Here is a 20,572-nt window from a genome sequence, read left to right as displayed (position 1 = left end):
TATCCGTTGTAATGACCGTCTGCTAACTCTAAACTCTTGGATTTGCCTTAATTGACAATGCAACGGCCGCGATTGTTTCTTGAACACGAACGTACGGATTTCGATGGTACGGTCTACTTGGGATACTTCCAGTTTCGGCAAACATATTTACCAACCTCATGATTATCTACCTACTCGGGCGATTGCCGCCTTAAATCCCGTCTCTTTTCGGTATTCATATATTCTGATAGGCCATATTACTTATATATATATAGAGTCCTTTGCTCAGGTCTCTTATAACAAAAGGGTTGTATTTGCTCTAGGAGTTTGATATGAGACTTTATTTTGTGGACTCATATCATACTAATGCTCTCTGTGTTAGAAAAGGTGTGAAGTCAATCGCGGAAAACAAATACCTCATCAGTCGTGTAGTGCCCAGAGCTTTGGGGGCTCTACAAAAAGTATGTACTAATCGCCTGAATTTCAGATTATTTTAAGTATATTTTTCTTGCAATTGCTGTCTTGAGTCAGTTTTTCTGCTCTGCAAACGAATATCTCGAGAACTCTGACAATTACCCGAGTTAAAATAATGGATCAAAATCATATACCAATAATAATTTTTACACGAATAAATTGCGTTTTAATAAAATACACAGATGCCACTGGTGTAAATCAAATGACATCATGCGATTTCAAACTTAATCAACTAAGAAGCTCAAATATATTTTGTTTATATGTTTACTATATAAATGAATATTTAAGCAAATGTAGGCATATTTTGAATCCATACATATCTATGTATAAATACAGTCAAGCTTATGCATATATGTATGTATGTATGTGCATTGATAAATTAGATTTTTCGAAAAGTGTCACATGTGTTTCTGCCATCCAGACATACCACAAACAAGAGATCTCAAGATTCCAACGCAATAAAAAAAGCTTTGAGGCAGCAGCAACAGGGTCAGACAGTTGGGTGAGAAGATGCGGAAAACATGTGAGCAATTATTTTTTCTTCCTTTTAAATAAGTATACATGTACATACATACTTATGTGTATATGACTATATTATATATGTATATGTTTCTACATGACATATAAAGCAAGTGACATAAAACATACACGTTGGAGCTCATTAAAAATCGTAATAAATTAAAGGAGTGAAATGAACCACATACTATGTGAGTAGATATGTAAGTGTGTATATAGAGACATATGCTAAATAATGTATCACAAAAAAATTACAAATACCAAGTATTTATGTACATATGGCTGTTTGTTGTTTGTCAAAATATTTTCCATTATTGTTTGGTAAATTAAAGTTGTCGAAAGCAGCGTTCCGACATCTTATCGAATTCGTATAAAAGTGCTGTGTCAAGTTGGGTTATAAATTAATTTGAAATTTTTTTGTCAAATGAAATTTTTTTCACGCTTCGCAGGCCTATCAGAACATGATTTAGTGGAAATTCGCCGAGACCAGACCGAAATTTTCTTGAAGCGCTGCTAACCCTTCGCGCGTGACGCCAGCTGTGTTGAAGAAAGAAATCAAGTGGAGCGTCAGGCTTATTAGTTCTAATGCTAGCTTCAAGTTTTTAAAACTTCCCTAATTTAACTCTTTTTTGGTTGACTCTTACTGCGCGATATCTGTTTCCAATTAAAAATATATGTATATACTTACCTTTTTTTATACGGAAAAATTGCAGCAACTTTGATGTTGTTTTTGATGAATTACACCCAGGAGACAAATTGCTACAGCCTCCCCTGCGGGTCGCAGCGCAGTGGGCGGCATGAAAACACACAAATTTTGTTGTTATTTTTTATGCAAAAACTCGCAATTAAAACACATTTTTGGGTTCAATGCGAGCATTTTTCATTTCATAGATTCGGCGTTTTTGCGGTTTCCTCAAGTGGAAAATGTACTGCATCATCGTTGTTGCACTGTGTTGTTTTGTTGTTGGGGCAAAGGTAAAGGCTTTTCGCTGTTGCTTAGTCACCAACAGTTGCAAAGAAAAAATCTAACTTTTTTTTTTTGGTTATTTTGTTGTAAAAATTTCGCATTTGCATAGCATTTTTAAAGGCGAAGGAGGGAGGAAAAATATTTTGCTTTAATTACCTTGGCAAGAAATAACACACGCTTGTCCCAAATTAGTCGTGTGGCAGGCAACAAAGCACTATGTAGCAGCAACATAAACGCCCGCAGCTATGCAACAACAAAGCAAAACAAACGATAGTGCGCTTGCAAACAACCAAACAGGATGCTGGAAATGGAAATTGAATTTAAAAATTGCCGAAAAAATCGAATTTGTACCAAAAAATTATAAAAGGAAATTCACCACAAAAAAAACAAAAAAATAGTGAAAAAGTACAAAACAAATTGAAGTAAAGGAAACGCAAAGAAAACCTGCACAAAAACAAAAAGTCAATACAGTTATCACACCAATTTCGGCAGGGTTGAATTTTCCAACAGCCGGCGCTTAAGCTCTATTCGAAAGGGTTGAGTCACATGGTCTCTTTGCACACAAATACATGAAAGGGTTAAACATGGAAATTAGTTCTATAATTTATAGCCTCTGCTTTTTAGAGAAAAAAATTTAATATTTGGTATAAAAACCTATATTTGAATGTATTTTCATAATGAAAGCGGCAAATATAAAACTTACAAGACACTGCGTTTCCACACTTTTTTTGTTCGCTTCATCCTAATGGAGTAGTGCTTCGCACATTTTTCAACGCGCCATAAAAATGATTTATTATGTAAATTTTTAATAAGCATAATTGTTAAAATATGCCACCGAAACACACTGAGTCGACGGAATAAAGGGAAAGGAGGTCCTACTGTTGGCTTTTGTGCATATGTCATAATCTGAATGGGGTTAAACGGTTGGAAAAGGCGTTGAATTGCTAACAAATTGGAAAATGGATTAGAGTAGCCGAGAGACAGATTTACTTAATTGAAATCCGAAAGAAAAATTGTTGTGAGAGAAATGGCAGAGAAGTAATATCTTAACACGTAGTAAACTATAAAGTTGTTTATATAATAGAAACGTTTAAAAACATTGTTAAATAGATACGATCCTCAAGACCTATGTCCTTGATTAAGGAAAGCTTAACTATGATATTCAGAAGGATGAAAATTTGATGAAAAGAGGCGAGAAGCCACAGAAATGCTATTTGAACGCTACAAAAAGTAGTCGTTTTCGCATCGGATTGTGAGTGGTGATGAAAAGTGGATCCATTATGGCAACCCTAAACGCATATATGAAACCTGGCCAACTAGCCAAGTCAACGGCAAAGTCTAATATACCTAATAATAAGGTAATGCTCTGTATTTCTGAAATCGAACAACTCATCAAATTGAAGCGAGCGATTGCCAAAAAACGTCCGGTATTGGCAAAACAACGCACGGGCTCAGGCTGCAAGACAGGTTAAAACTATTTGGAAAATAACGGCTGGGAAGTTTCGCCTCACTCACCTTATAGCCCTTACCTTACCTCTTCTGACTACTATTTAATCTGGTAAATTCAAAATGATCTCACTGCAATACGGTTCACAGGAGAACAAGGATCCAAAAATTGACTTGATGCATTCTTAGTCGCCAGGCTAGCGCAGTCTTTTTGGTATGGTATCCACAAATAACGAGAATGATGGGAAAATATTAAAGCTTTATTTGTGCAATATTTTGTGTAATTCTATTGCATATGCTTTAATTAAAAACGAAACAGTATACTAATGGGTATTGTTTTAGACGGGAGATTTTTCATGAGACAATACTTTTTTCGCGGTTAGTCCTTTTTAATGGCCATTTCATAATGAACACACTTACTACAACAACAACGACGTTTTCGTATCAATTTTGTTCAGCGATAAAGCTCACTTTTGGTTGAATAGGTACGTAAATAAACAAGATTTTCGCATTTAGAGTGGTGATAATCAACAAGCCATTTTTGAGCCGCCGTTACATTCTCAAAAGTCATTGTTTGTTGTATTTTATGGGCAGAGAGAATCATTGATTCACATTTCTTCAAAAGTGAAGTCGGCCATAATGTTACAGTCAATTTAGAATGTGGGCCGTGATTAATAACTTTTTCGTGCTTAAATTAGAGGATGTTGATGCTGACGAAATTGGTTCCAACGAAACAATCCCTTTATTGAAGGAAACTTTTGGTGAGCGTATTATTTCGCGTTGTGGGCCCATGATATGGACTCCAAGATCGTGCGATTTAACACTTGTCTAAGGATATATGTAAGTCCGTGACGATTCACACCTTGGAAAAGATTATATTCTTCGCGTTATTGCTGAATTACGAGCCCAATTGCTACAGACAGTGGTCGGCAACTCGGCTGGACTTAATTCGAGCCAGTCGCAGCGTTTGCTTGCCAGAAATAATTTTTAAAACATAATGACAAACCATTATCTCCATAATAAAACTAAATTCTTGGTCATCGTATTAAATTATCCAAAATTTCAAAATTTTTTTCAACACACCATGTTTAGTTGCGTGGTTGGTTTAAAAACTCGATCCACCAAATTTTCTGAAATTGGAACATTGGAAATCGTGGAATATATCTCCTCTTAACCGAATGAAGGTTCTCCATTCATTAAGCGAAAGGTTCATAGTAGTCTAGATTAAGTTTTTGTGAGTTGGATTATCTCTAAAATCAGCTGTCTTCGAGTCGCCATTTCTTTGCTCGTTTTTGCTATTTTGTCAAAATAAACTACATGTAATAGCAGCAACAAAGTTATCGAGTTGAATTCTCTACAAGAGAGTATGCGGATACCTCGTTACATTGGTATAGCTACTATCTTCAATACTACAAAGTTTTGTTTTGCGTATTTTGGATCACTTTTACTATTGTGAACGATTCAAATGACAAATGAAAATACAAAATAAAACCTAAAATCAATTATAATATTTTATAGAAAAGAAAAGAACGCTTTTTTACGCGAAAAAAATAATTTATCCACTAAGAAAGAGTCATAACACTATTGTGCATGCGACAGAAGACATGTTAGCGCAGAGATGCATCACAAGTGCTGGCCTTTTGTTTAAGCACCTGGTATAGTTTTTTCGATTCGCTGGAGAGTAACGTCTTCGCTGAATCGAAGACAGCTAATATCAAGTATGTATCTTCACAATAAATAGCTCTCCCAGAGAATTCATTAATTTTTGTTTTGAATGAGCCGTTCAATGCAATGGATAGAGGACTGGGTTCCAAAAAGGCCAGTTCGCATACGCGATAATTATTTATAACAGGCTCGTCAAGGCCCTAGAAAAAATAAGAAAACTAGCGAGCTGAAATAAATTCAGATCGAATAGAAGTTGCCAATTGATAGAAAATACAAAACATAGAAGTGATCGAAACATAAAGACTCTGCAAGTCAATTCTAAAATGGAAAGTGCTACTTTTATAACTTCTTTCATTGTAGTTGTGTGGTATTTTCTCATGGTCAATGTTGCATGCAGTGTTGCTGTTTTGATTGCGGCAATTTGCAATGCCTCGACAACTGCACTAAATATACATAAGTTTGTATGTGCATATATATGTATGTTTGTTTGTGTATGTGTATGTCTCATCAGAGCGTTGCGACAGACGTTGAAGTTCCAACGCGTATCGAAAGCAACGCACTATTTTTGCCACGACTTCTCTGCCCTACTCGCCGACGTGCCTGTAGTGTTCCCTGCATGCTCCTAGCCAAGTTCACTCGATCTTGCCTGATCCCAGCGCGGCGTGTTGCGCTTGAGAAATAATGCGGCATTCGATCCATTTCGCTATTGTTTGTCGTTTTTTCTTCTTCTTGCTTACTTTTTGTTGCATTTGCCTTACTTTGGAAGTTTTTCACTTTCAATGCTTCGCTGATTGCACAACAATCTCATCGTGCTGTGAAAAATGGCAGCAGTTACGGCAACATCACCAACAACAGCGACAACGACAACAACAACAACGTTGAAGTTGGCAAAATTGTTGCGAAACTATGCAATTGTAGCAAGTTAAAAGCATACATAGGTGCAACGCGACGCCGCTGTAGCGGCCACGGCCCAGTGGTGGCAGTATGTCAGCCCTACAACAACAACAATTACAACAATAAAATGCTAAGCATGTGGCAAAAAAGGAGTAATGCGATTAAAGTAAGGCAGGAGGTTTGTCGGCAATTGTTGCCGCACAACCCGTCCGCTTGGCTCCGCAACAACTCACCAGTACTTCCTCGCCGATCGGCTTCACTCAGCGCTGTACTCCAGCTCCTCACACACTTCGCTTGCATGTGTAGTATACACCTTGTTCTTGCATTTTTTTTGCTTTTGTCTTTTCAGTCAGCACCTTTGGACCATCGGCCATGGCCGCACACAATAGGCGTTTAATTATTTTTATCGTCAGCTAAATTCCAGCCATTACATGCGTACGTATGTGTGTTTGTACAGCTGCTGCTTCTCATTTTCGCGTACATAAATGTGGAGTTTGTGTGCACAACTTAAGCCTCTCACTTCGGCCTAACTGGTTGATATTTGGTGTCCTTTACTTCCCTCGATAATCTTTTTCATTTTCACAAAATCGTGATTTTGTTATCAGTTGCAATCACGTTTCGTATTAACTGAATTCGATATTGAACATTTATTGGTAACAGGGTTGCCACATTTTAAAGATCATTGTTAAAAAAAAAACCGCCAATAACTGTAGAAAAAAGGCTACGTTCTTAAAATCAATTTATTATGTAAGAAATTATACTTGAAATGGTGTTCTCTCTTTCATGATTTTGTTTTTTTAGCCACTCAAAGTTGAATCGAGATTCAGACCTCGTAAAACATTTTTGAAACGCTAGTGCATATGTTATGTATAATATATGCCGCAAAATTAAATACGATTAAGGCTCTTCCCCAGCATTCATCAATTTTTTCGTAAACAACAAAGTTTGTTGATTTGAGACTAATATGTAGAAACAAACGTTATCGTACGCGATTGTATTAAAATCAGTAGATCTTAAGGAAGTTCGAATCGGAATATAACTCATTACAATTTATCGGTATAACAGACAGTCTAATTGTTATTATTTACTATAGGTTCCATCGAAGGCGATACACCGATTTTGGTAATCTTCTAACTTTTCACACGAGTATAGAGATCCCTCAGCTTTGCGATACTATTGTGAAATGATTGAAAATTTGCTTGAGAATAGCCTTCAATCTCAGCGATTTTTTTTCCAGCGATCATTTTTCATTTTTGTGACATCTGTGCACTGAAAAAATCTTTTGGTTATCAGGTCCAAAAAATACGATGAGTGCCTAAGCCATTCCATATTTTATACCGGCGATTATGCCTACTAGTACCCGAATTTTCGTAAGCGATATGTTCAACACGATTTATATCATTTCACCTTTAACAACAACTTTAAAACGTCCACTGTGATCAGGGTCTTCGGTATCGGCAAATCACTATAGAACGGTACAAACTTCGGACAATATTTATTTCTGCCATAATTTTTCAAATATCTAAATTTGTGTACTCAAAATTTTATATCTTAGCAAACAATTATTCGATAACTTTGAAATTTATACACGTGTCTTTTAAGTGTTAGTCCTAGATAGTAAGTACAAAAAGTATATTGTTGGACTGTTTCGATATCATACACATAAACACACGTGTGGTTACCAGTAATTATCCACTGAATGCCTTGTGCCACGAATTTAAAATTTTGGATTAAGGCAGAATTCTTTCCATCGCGCTAAGTTCGTCAGCTTTTTCGACTTGTTCCTATAACGGGCAATTCCGATAATACAGTCATGGAGGCATCTGGGTAGAGAACTAAATAAACTTCTGCAGTTATTAACAACTCTGCAACTTATATTGTGAGCAGTACCGTGGTCAGTAATGCTGCTTGATTGTTCAAAAGCCGGTAGTCAGATGAAGGCTTGTTTGGCTCCTTTGGGTTTCAAACAGTACAACATCTCAGCAGCTGCAGCGCAGTTAAGTTTACTATCTCACAGATCTTATGACAGAAGTAGAAGCAGTAATCAAACGTTCTTAAATATATGACGCACCCACTTCCGCTGATTAAGCTTGCGTAAAGCTTTTTCAATTCGAGCTGTCAACAAGTACAAGAAATCTCAGAATTGTTTCACCAATTTTCTTCACGCATAATCTCATTTGTAAGTAGTTAAACTGTCAGTTGAAAAAGTAAAATAGTAAGTCCTCAGAGTGAAAATAAATGTAGCTGTGAAATGTTGTGGCTTAATCCACTTAACACCTTCATTAAAAATAATTAATTCTGCGGCACACACTTGACGAAATAATAAAAAATCATTATCCACCATTAACATGGTCGTAATGAAACTAAAAACAAAAATAAGATAAGTAAGAATTACAACAGTCCAAAATAGTGAATAATGTAATATGCAAAATTACGAGAAAGAAAACTGTAACCGTTTTCGGTGACGGCTACAGAGCCGATGGATACGGCATTAAGCCGTGTCTGACGTAAACGGCGTGTGAAGGAAGGAAGTACGCTCAAGTGATTTCGGGTGGGGTTGCCAAAAAACCAACAACGGAAGCGATTACTTTTAGTGGATGTGAGAATGCGTATTAGTGAAGATCGCTGATTTTTTGTTATTGGTATGAAAAAAATGTTTACACCTGCCAATATAGTGTTAAGAATTCTTTCTTCGCATTTAATGTTCTTTATTTTTAATTTATTGCTTTACTTTCTGGTCAGTTAAATATTGAATAACATTTATTGAAGCATTAAGAATCGTCTCGCACTAATATACTTGTAATGTATGTATTTTAATTTTATTTGTAAACATTAATCCGTAATGCTGAAAGCATAGGAAATGAACGTGATAAACGCGATAAGGCTCGTAATTTCGGGAATTAATTGAATATTTAATCATTTTCATTCGAATTGTATTCCCGATTTGCCAAATAAATTCAAATTAGGGTTCGTATCGGTCTGGTAAACAATTTTTTCGTCAGAGGCTATGGTTTTTTTATACAACAATATAATATACAATATAATATCACTTGCGGGCAACTAAAGTCGAAAAACGCAGAAGAGAATGATTTGAAGGACTTTTTAACAAAAATTTACTAGGGATCAACTGTTTTGTTGACTCTTTGTGTGATAGTCAAGTTAGAAATCCTTTACCCAGTACCTGAAATACAAATTTTATGGTAAAGAGGACATGGTACCGGACTCCCTGTGGAAATAATCTTTTTTATTGATTTTTTTTTTCTTGTAATACTCAATTATCTAATCACAAAAACGTGGAATGGAGCTTCGAAGCGTGCAATACTTGGTTTGACAACTCTCGCCTTATCTGAAGCTAACAAACCAATATTGTATTGGAAGGCAGAATATTACGATATCATAGGAATGATGAAGGATGGAAGACAACTTGTGTTTTTTGAAGACTCGGAATAATCGAGTTTGAAACAACTTTCTAATAGAACATACGACGGCCCATTAAGCCATGGCTTGGCCAGTGTAATAAGGCTGATAGTCGACTTTGTTTCGGAGATCAATGACTAGGTCATTTCTTTGGGAATTTCTGAGTTTTAATTAGAGAAACAGATATAATATTAGACCATAAAGGTCCGAAATATTCATAAGGTCTTCTAAGCGTAACTGGGCGGCAGTATTTTTCTAGATAATAATTAGGATATTTTCTGTTGTTTTCGTTAATTTGCTGGTTGGCTTGCAAGGTATCATTTTTTTACTCCCTTGTTTCAGGAGTAAAGTTATTTGGGATATCTATTCCATGAACCCAATCATAATACTAAATTTCCTTTTAACTAAAAGTAGTCCTGTTGTGGATTATCCACCATCCGTAATAGTACTTTTAATGATACGCACTGTATTGATAGTGTTCCAAGGTGCAAATGTGTAGGGGCTGAATTATTATAGAAAATTAACGGCAATCGCGCCTCGGGGTAGATGATACAGTCCTTTATGAAGTAAGATAAGAGCTCCTATTGACTCTTGACATAGCGCCTTATCCTATCACAAATCTGCTATATATATTTATATACATACATATATGCAAATAGGTACTTAATTTCTATTTCGCTCTCATTCCGAATATACAGATATGAGGTTTTTGGAAACGCTCTGCTTTTGAACAACAATAAAGAGGTAAACTAAGTTCGTTACTTTAAAAAATTACAATTTCTGTACTAACCCCCAATTCTTACTAAGAACTAAAGCAGTTAGTGAACAACAGAAAGTTAACTAATATGAACCAATAATGGTATATAGTTCGAAACCTTTATCTGTTTATAAGTAAGGAGTTTGTAATTATAATGAATTAAGCATTTAGTTCGAAATTGTATAAAAATCATCATACTATTATATATATGTATGTATGAATAGGTCTCATTGCATATACATATGTATGCCCGTTTAAGGAAATGATGAACACCACAGACCCACTGCATCCATATAAACTTGACCACACGCCAACGAGGCGGGCTGTCTATACAGTCTGTCCTTCGAATTGGCAGGTAATGCAATAAAAAAAACTTGCCACACAAGTACGGGTAAATATGTATGTTACTACCTGCTCGCGCATACTTAAGATAAATGAGCGAATATATACTATGTATGCAAAAAAAAGAGAAAACAAACAAAAGCGCTGCAAAAATATGCTGAAAACCGGGAAAAAGCCAAAAAGTAACCTGTTCAACGAATTCAACATAACCTTCAACGCTGTTTCGGTCTGCCAGGCGGTCTTCATTGCCGCACTAAAAGAACCTAAAGCAGATGAATATACAATTAAAAGGCAGCAACAACAAACAGCAGCCACAATCCTTCACAGCAGCAGTCTACCGAAACAAGTGCAGCCGCAAGCCACAGCTCCGCCCGTTCGCATCAACCCTGCGCCATCGACTCTTCGTGTGCGCGTGTGTGACTATAGTTATTATATTTTGCGGTATCTCTTTATCAGTAATGTTTTTTTCTTCAAATTTTTTGTTTGCTGTTGAAAATAAAAAGTGAATCTTACCAAACCAGTTCGTCAGGTCGCATCCTGCGCCTCGTCGCTTATTCACTTTTATTGCGAAAATAAATTTGAATTTCTGGTTTACATGCAACTACATATATGGCCACTGGCAAACATACATATGTACATATTTATATAAGTATTTGCATTTTTTGCACATAATTACTATTCACATTATTAGTGGCCATAAAAATGCGTTCCCCCTTCCTTCGCGAACAAACGAGCGCCTGTAGGCATTGTGACTGCTTGCTGGGAGCTGGGAAGAGGCACACTGTTGAGGTGCTCTGGGTTACATCATCACTAACCGTGCAATTTACAAACTGACATACGGATAAGTCACAAATGAAGTAAAGACAGGTTTACGGTTCTGCAGGTTGGCTATGAAAGCTTGAATGATTTGGTTAAAATAAATAAAGGCTTGCACTACGGCTTTAAATCTATTTTGCCCTAATGGTTCGCTTAAATTGTTTAATTTTTATTTCCGATGATCAGGAATAGATAATTATTGGATAGTTTGAATTTTTAGGGTGAGATGGATAGATTAATGAAGGGCACCAGAAGTTTTATTTAAGTTTTTCGTGAAGTTTTAATGCGTAAAAGAGAAGAGAAGGTCGGAAATGGTCGTTCGGCCAGTCGCTCCCGCAAGCACATTCCGTTTAAGAGATTTCTGCAGTCTAATCTGGGTATTTTTGCTCTTGGCGATTTCAACTCAATTGACTTTGGTCTCTTTGGTGGTGTCGGAAATTGCACTGTTCGTAACTTTAATTAACCCTTTAATATGGATGGATTTCAGCACTGCTTAAAGATCGATTTTGTAGCACCAGGTTCCAATGGAAAGTAAAAACTAATTATATCATGCTGTGTTAGATGGAAGGTATAATACAGGTATTCCATATGTATGAGCATCCCGGAATCGAACATCTACTTGAATAATACTTTTTCCCAGCCAAAATGATCCTGCTACACTCAGCTATAAAGCACACCCGCACCAGAAAGGCCAACATCGAAAAGTTACAATCGGATGAAATTAATTCGACCTTAAAAAACAAAAATACATGCACAACGGGAAATGTGATGTTGAAGCAGAAACACAGGAAGTTAACCAAAATAGTCGTGTGAGAAGATATTAAAAATCTTTGATGACGGTTGGAACTCCCAAATATTCTATTTAAAACGAATCATTAAAGGTAAGAAAGAAAGACCGAATGCAAACAAACGCCATCGGATCATATCAGTTTAGCTATCGACATGGCGAATTCCACAATTATATGATCATTGAGATTGATGCGTAATCCTGCTTATCTTGAAAAAGCCAAAAAGCCCTGGAAAAGATCATACCATCTATTTATCGACATGGGCACTACAGGCTGCATCAGGATCGAAAGGTAGAAACTATCATAAATGTATATTTAAAAGTCGTTAACTTGCTTTGATACCTGATTATGCACTACTGAATTGAATATTAGATGCGCTGCGATTGCTGCTGGGTTCACCGCAGCCGGCCCACAGTCATTTAGCATGCAACTCTACATACATCTACATATATGTATGTACATACATATGCATATGTACTTACAAGCATATACTTATAAATGTACATATGTATGTATATGCAAGCGATATGTTTATGTGCTGCCGTGTTTCTTCGATTCCTTTATGTCGTCTGCTCCTTAGACCTTGACCACTAACTTAGAAAAAGGAAAAACAACAGAGAGCTTGCAGTAAGCCACATGCACATCAATAAATGCGAATACGTGAAAGTACAAGTATATACATACATATGTGCATATCATACGATTATGTGTATGTATGTGTTGCCATGAGTGCTTTAAATGAGAACCGGTTTGCCGTTGAAACCGAAAACAACGTTGCTCAAGTCCCGCACGGTCTGAGCTTAATTGTACATTTTCTGTTGCACACACACACACACACACTCTCCTGTATGGAACTGCCTGCACATGCATAAATAAGTATATGTGTTGTTATCCAATTGTATAACCTTATGAAATTTATTGAGCATGCAAGAATGTATGAAAGCCTGCCAAGGGGATGCCCAGTAGGAAATGTGAGTGGAGGCTAATATATGCATACACATATGGTATGTATGTATTATATATGTATGTACTTGGTGCTGAGCTGCTTCAACTACATCTAAATAATTTTTAAGCATGTAAATTAGTAATAAATCATAAAAAAAAATAAAAAGAATTAACGATAATATAACGTAAAGGTATCCGTTTAAACGGAAGCGTTTTAACGCAAAAGTTGCATATGGCCGTTAGTCATAGTTAAAAAAAAATAATTTAATTATTAGCTTTCAAAACATTTAGCGTATAAGTATTTATGTGTATACAAATACATGCATGCCGTTAGTACAAAGGGTTGGTTATATAAAGAGACCAAATTGCTGTTATTAATTGTTTTTTTTTTAATAGGAATGGCTTCCTCTCTCACACCTTCAGTGGCAGCTGATTAATGCCAGAACCTGCAATTAGCAGCAGTTAACAGTTTCGCCGCAAACACAACGAAAGCAGATAAAAAAATGTTGTATACTTTTATTTTCATTCCGTTCTAGTTTTACATTCGGCTTATGTCAGCTATTATCTTCCACGAAACAACGTTTGACCTAATTCTCGGCTGATCAGTGGAAACGAGGATATCAGTGGCAAACTCACACACACATGCATGCATACATAACATATGTATTTAATAAATTATATGTATGTATGTATATAAACAATACATCCATATATACATATTTATATGCTTTTTTTTGAAATTTTGTTGTTCTAAATAACGAGGAAATATGTAAATAAATATTGTGTTTAAATGATTGAAATAAATTTCCAATTAAGAGAATTTTTGTACAGATAACGCCTGCTTTTGGAGTTTATTTCTGAAATAAAAACTTTCATAAAAACGATGAGTGTTTTCAGAGTCAAATTAAGGGGTCATATCTCTTGTGAACTGAAAAAAATCGATTTTTTTTTTGTGTATATATATCGAATGTACGAATATTTGAGAATGTTTGAAGTTGATCGAAGAAATCAAATTTTCATAGATATCAGCGCTGAAGTAAGAATTTTTAAACTTAGTGTAATCGGTCCCCAACGTGTTTTTCTCGATGCGCTCTTTTCAAAGTCGGGGAGCATCGGCTTGAAATTTTCACATGATTTTTAGATATATTTTTCAGTTAATGATCGAAGGAATATGATTTTTGATAATAAATCTGATTTTTAAGCCACACGGAAGTGTTTTAACAAACTCTCTTCGTTTTTAGATTTAAGATAATTTAAAACAAATAAATCTTCGTCGCTGCTAAACACCTTGTTTAGAAGGCCTCCCTGGCGATCGGCTACGTGATAAAGGGAATCCAATTTTTTTCAAAAAGCATTGCCTATTAGTAAAGTACATTAAATTATGAAAGTCTACAATATTTTATATTTATATATAAAATAATGTATACTCACAAAATACTTTTTTTTCTGACTTGCAAGTGAATATAACCTCCTAAGTCTTTTGGTCATCCCAATCTAGCTCAACTGAGATATTCTCTATTACCGAAACACCAAATTATTGTTATTCAAATCTAGTCAGAAGTTGAAAATAAGTGAGTTATACTCTATATATACGCACATTTTCTAGTATATAGATATACTTATAGTATAATACATATATACAAGCATATATATTATGTTTTATGAAACGAAAAACAGATGTCGCTGTTAAGCGCGCAATCAGTAACTGCCATAAAGTATACAAAAAAATTCGAGTTTCAAAGTGACCTGTAGGAATTACGTAACAAATCTGGCATGGAGAATGAGCTTAATTGGGAAATAAGGTTTTGGCTTGTTGTCGATAAGCGTTAAAACCAGCTAAATGGAATAACATCGGATGCTTATACTTTAACTACCCTGTAAATGTCATATTTTCTTCAACAGTTCTTTACTCAGATTTAAAAACATTTTTTACGAAAGGTGGTATTAAGTTTTAATTAAGTAGGCATAAGTTAAACTTTTAAGGGCGTAACCACCTACTCTGGTAGATAAACCTTCCTCTTCTCAGTGAAAATCGCTAGTAAAATTTAAGGTGCGATTTATCCCATGCTTTTTTTTTTACAAAATAAGGGAAATATCAACTTAACAAACTTCCAAAAAATGCAACAGAAACGGAAAATATTTAACGGATGATGCTATAATGCCAGTCCTTTTGGAAGTTTTCGAAACATGTAATTATAAATCAAACATAAATGAATTGTAGCAATAGTCACAACTACTGCCTTACATAAAACGCCATCCTAATATCAAAGCAAGGATATATACATACATGCCTTATGCGTATATGGCAATATACATATATATCCAAAAATAGGTAAAATCGGAAATATACTTGCCCCGACCACCCATCATATATAATTTGGATCATAATTTGAGGAATGTCCAATATTTCTTTGATAGAATCTGTTTCTAACGACCTGTAAAAACATATATAGTAATAAAATTTCTTAATATTAAATCAATTTTCCCTTCAGTTGTACCCACAGTCACAATTTTTTAGTCCCTGAATATTTTAGCCCTATTTATTTTTAACTAGAAAATTATTCATTATATTGAATCGGGTTCTTCCGAAAGCCATTTAAAGATTAACTGAAAAAAACGGTATATAAAAAATGTGTCTTGTACGGGCAAATTCAAAAGCTATTCATAAGAAAGCTAAATTTAATTTTAAAAAGTTCAAATTCCAGAGAGTCAGATTTATTGGAAATATCATTAAACAAAAGCAACATTTGACGCGTGTTAAATATTTTTTTTATTCTATCTAAATATTAAGTAAGCACATGTCTTTTAAATTTTTCATATAAGTCGTAATAAATTATGTTTAGGCAGCAGCGGCATCAGCAATAGCTCCAGCCACAACGCTACCAGCAGCAATCACTTTCTGGGCCTTATGAACAGCGTGAGCCACTTTATCGACTTTGTGCGCGGCCTTGTGCTGGGTAATAAAAATTAAAATCCTTTTATCGATTAATTTTGGGTATATTTTCAAAAGTTAACCCACCAATTCGTGTCGGAAGTGTGCCTCCACAACCTCTTGGCAGAAGAGACAGAACACCAGCAAGGCTACAACGATCAAGTATTTAGCACTGAACATTTTGAAGTTTTTTGTTTAGACGTTTCTTTCGAACTATATGCTCGCTCCGATATTACAGTGACTTTTATACCAAATTTTCTACTTGAATTGCAAATACTGATAAGGCAAATGTAGTACAATTTGACTAAGCATTTGCAGTTGTGTGTAATAATAACGAGAACTTATCAGTCAATTATAATGTTTGGATAACTACTTTCAATAAATATACATATCCTTGGAAATGTTTTTGAAGCAAAATTAGTTTTCAATTAAAATTTTGTGTATGAACATACTTATCTTTACATTTTTATGTTTTCTTAAATTTGGTTTCTGTTATTTTTTATTTATCCTTTGTACATCAATTTTTCGTTATTGATTTTCTGATATATTTTAATATTTTCCAAATAATCCGAAAGTACGAAAAATATTGAAAAACGCTTTAAAAACTAGTGGGTGCTTAAAAATATTTATTTGAATAGAAGATCCAAAGCAGGTTTCGTTTATAAACAACTTGGTTGTAGGTTTACAAAGCATATAGGAATGTACCTAGGTCTAGAAACATTTGATATATAGAATGTTTCAGACAGGACATTGTTGGGAAGATCAGTTTTTTGCGCAAAATTGAGGGAAATTTCTAGAAAACGTTTAGGTCAAAAATTCAGTCATAATTTTGTTTTAGAAGCAAGAGGGTTTTTTGTAACAATAAACTAACAAACATAAGTAACAATAATTCCGGTAAAGTGTACGTACATACGTACATGTATACCGGAATTACTTATTTAGCAAATAATTTTCCCAGAATTACATATTATATAAGGGAACATCCACTTGTGCTCGCCTTATCAGTGTTGACAATTTAAAAGAAATTTAGCTATAAAAGCCCTAGTAATATCGAAGTGAGCATATAGTGCGAAAGAAGAAACTTAACTAATAACTTCAAAATGTTCAGTGTTAAATACTTGATCGTTGTAGCCTTACTGCTATTCTGCCTCTTCTATCAAGAGGTTGTGGAGGCACACTTCGGACACGAATTGGTATATTAACTTCTAAAAATTCATCGACAAAAGGATTTAAATTTTTACTACCATTATATTATTATTCTCTCCTTAGCACAAGGCCGCGCACAAGGTCGATAAGGTGGCTCACGCTGTTCATAAGGCCCAGAATGTGATTGCTGCTGGTAGCGCTGTGGCTGGAGTCATTGCCGGTGCTGCTGCTACCTAGAAATTTTGACTTTTATGGAATACTTATATGGAAAATTTAAAATGAAATGTGCTTAGTTTTAAAATGGATAAAATAATATATTAAATATAAATAAAAATTTTCTGTTATCAACAAAGATCATTGAAGGTTTGTTTTTCGATTTATACTTCTGTGGTTTTGCATTTGGAACCCAAAAAGGCACGAGTACGAGTTTCTTATAACATTCATGTTAAAAACGCGTTCCTAAATTTTTATATGATGTTCAAAATATGATTCATAATAATATAATATATAACATGTCCAGGAATAAGAGACTTTTAATAGTTTTTTATAGGGTAATGTCAGTATGATAGGAAATCCTTCCTCCGACACCAAATTTCAAGCCGCCTTAAAATTGTGTCTTGTAATTATGGAACTAGGACTAGACTAGGTATGCTCTAACTCGATAAAAGATACTTACTACTTGACGGACTTCCCCAATATGTCAAACTATAATAAGAAGATTCAAAAACGAGTATCGGCCTGGAAGGCTTAGAGGGTAATGAAAAAAATTGAAATAGTGAGCAACATCGACATCGATGATTTGATCAATGTACCTAAACTGTTCTATGTCCTTTTACTCCTTAAAAAAATTATTTAGCTTTAGTGAAACTTATGAGCACTGATATATTACCATCGCATTCAGTTCTACAATATTTTGTGGGGGAAACGGAGCAAAAACTTTCATCTCCACGGTTTAGGCTGGATTGAACTGGTAAATTGAGAACGGAGATGTTGTCGGCAGAAATTTGTATAAAAACCAAAAGATTTTTGCTCCATTCTTTACATTTTATTTATTGGGCTTTGAAAAATAGTCATAGTCAGCTTCAGTTATTTAAGCAACAGCTGCAGCACCGGCAATAATTCCAGCGACAGCAGTACCAGCGGCAATGGCGCCCTTCGCTTTAGCAATAGTCTTAGCTACCTTGTCCACCTTTTCGGCGGCCTTGTGCTACAAATAAAATAATAATAACAAATACGATTAAATCTAAGTTTCTGGGTTTATTTTCAAAACACCAACTCACCACATCGTGTTCAACTTTGCCGAGGAAATGTGCCTCCACAGCCTCTTGGCAGACTAGACAGAACACCAGTAAGGCTACAACGATCAAGTATTTTGCGCTGAACATTTTGTAGTGGTTTGTTTCAAGTTTCTTACGAAATTTTACTGTCATCGACATTGCAGTTCCTTTTATACATAGAATTACAAGTAGCTATTTGTTGATAACAATTTATTTTGTTTTCTTTTTATTTTCACTATTGTGCTTAAAAACTTTGATTGTATAATAGTATTACATTGCCTAATTATTTATATGGGTTTAAAATGATGAATTAAAAAAGTAAAGAAGTGATAAGTTCGGATGTAACCGAACATTTTATACTCTGCCAAAGTCAGAAAACACTATATTGGAAATATTTGCTCAACGTCTGATTTGATTGATTAGCTTTTCGCATTATTCAACGATCCTCGATAAGGTGTAAAATTTTATGAATATATATATATATAGTAACGAAAGTCATTATGGTATAGTAATATCTAGTATGTGGTATGTGGAAGCTGGAATAATTCATGAACCGATTTCATACATTTCCGGCATTAAACCATAATATATATATGTATTCAATATTAGAATTTCAATAAGATACCTCACATATTGGCCGACATACAAGTATACTGGAGAGAGTCAAATGGAAGTTCGATAATAAATATTTATATAGGGGCTAGGGAAAGCATTGACGATCAATTGTACTATCTGAATTTCAATAGTATATCACACAGATTGACTGATATTTTCAGTAAAAAATCACCCATATCCACTGTGATCCACATATTCGGTATCTGGGGACTTAAACATTTGTGGTCCAATTTCAATAGTTTATGGCTATAAGTGCTTGATTTATATACTGCTAAGAGAAAGGATCATATGGAATTAAAAACTCCTTTATAAGGTATGCGTGATTGTAGTCCGATTGCGCCCAATTGCATAAGTAAACATAAGAATATCAAGAGAATATTAGGCACCAAATTAAGTTAAATTGGTCTGAGGAAGTTCTAGTGGAATCTGTCCTTAGCACTTATACAGTTTTATATTTAGAATATGGAGCTTAATTATAGCATTTTATAGGTTTTTGCTTAACTGTATTTTGTACTCGTGGCATTGGACCGTTATAACCCATCTGCAAGATCAACTCCTCTTGGAAGCCAAGAATCACGTCCACCAAGATTCAGCAAGACATCTTAATTTGTACATAAGTTGTCGCTTTCATGGATAGACGGACCGACAAGCAAACTATCATGGATACGAGTATATCGAAATTCAACAGTTTCGTCATCCTGATTTTTTATACATAACTCTACACTATCTGTATTAGTTTTAGGTGTTACAATATCTGTTAGGTGACCGAAACTATTATACTCTGGAGCACCATGATGCAAGAGTATAAAAAAGTGTTTTTTTACATAATTGTTGAGAACATTCTTTGATATTAGTATACTCTCGGCTTGCAATGTCAACTTTTATTTTAAGGTGATGAGGTGAATGAGTTGTTAAGGTTATTGTACATTTGAAGACAACGAGATATCTTAATCGAATTTAGCATCGGTTATTGTCCTAAGCAACGGTGCTATCTCCGAATCGTTGAGATCGATCAGATGGAATCACTATATTATATAGCTGCCATACAAGCTGACCGATCAAATTCCTAAGGATCTTTTGCAATTGGAAATTGTATTATAGCTTCGGTGCAACCGAAGTTAACGTTGTTTCTTGTTTTAAGTGAGTTGATGCTTCTTTAAAAAAAAAAAATAATAAACAAAAACACTTTGATACAAGGTTCATTATACCTTCTAATTTTCATATTTTCGTTTTTATTGACTCTATAATATTCTAACTGAGTTAGTTGCTGTTTCGTTATTTATAAGTAAAACCGAGTTCTTCTCTACTGTTTTTCTCAACGATATTAATACTTATGATCTTTAACTACGCTTCTGCAACACATATGTATTACGGTAGGACTGACGAAAGAATTATTAATTAATTTCGTTTAAAGAGAGAACAATTTCGTATCATTCCTTAAGGGTCCAAAATAAGAACGAAATTGTCTACAACTTCCAAGTTAAGACTGTGAATAAGAGCTTGTGGGCCATAAATTTCGAACTATGTAAAATCATCTTTAGTGTCAATCAATACGTTTCTTGAGAGATTTCAGATATACCAATTACAGATATATGT

General features: G+C 34.7%; 1 protein-coding gene and 1 long non-coding RNA gene across 2 annotated transcripts; both read right to left on the bottom strand.

Moving 5' to 3' along the window:
• Window positions 1–755: 755 nt before the first annotated feature.
• Window positions 756–2,320, bottom strand: LOC118681832 (uncharacterized). The gene is made up of 3 exons (XR_004977581.2): window positions 2,093–2,320; window positions 1,658–1,998; window positions 756–1,506 (listed from the first exon to the last, which is right to left on the bottom strand). It is a non-coding gene; the product is annotated as an uncharacterized lncRNA (long non-coding RNA).
• Window positions 2,321–15,752: 13,432 nt separating this feature from the next.
• LOC106616247 (uncharacterized) lies at window positions 15,753–18,524 on the bottom strand. The gene is made up of 4 exons (XM_070108257.1): window positions 18,365–18,524; window positions 18,195–18,291; window positions 17,244–17,317; window positions 15,753–15,959 (listed from the first exon to the last, which is right to left on the bottom strand). Exons 1-4 carry the CDS (start codon window positions 18,518–18,520, stop codon window positions 15,846–15,848), a joined length of 441 nt encoding a protein of 146 aa, XP_069964358.1. The 5' UTR covers window positions 18,521–18,524; the 3' UTR covers window positions 15,753–15,845.
• Window positions 18,525–20,572: the final 2,048 nt, after the last annotated feature.

This window comes from Bactrocera oleae, chromosome 2, assembly GCF_042242935.1.
Source record: "Bactrocera oleae isolate idBacOlea1 chromosome 2, idBacOlea1, whole genome shotgun sequence".
Taxonomy (NCBI): Eukaryota; Metazoa; Arthropoda; class Insecta; order Diptera; family Tephritidae; genus Bactrocera; species Bactrocera oleae.
This window is presented reverse-complemented; position numbering and strand designations above follow the sequence as displayed.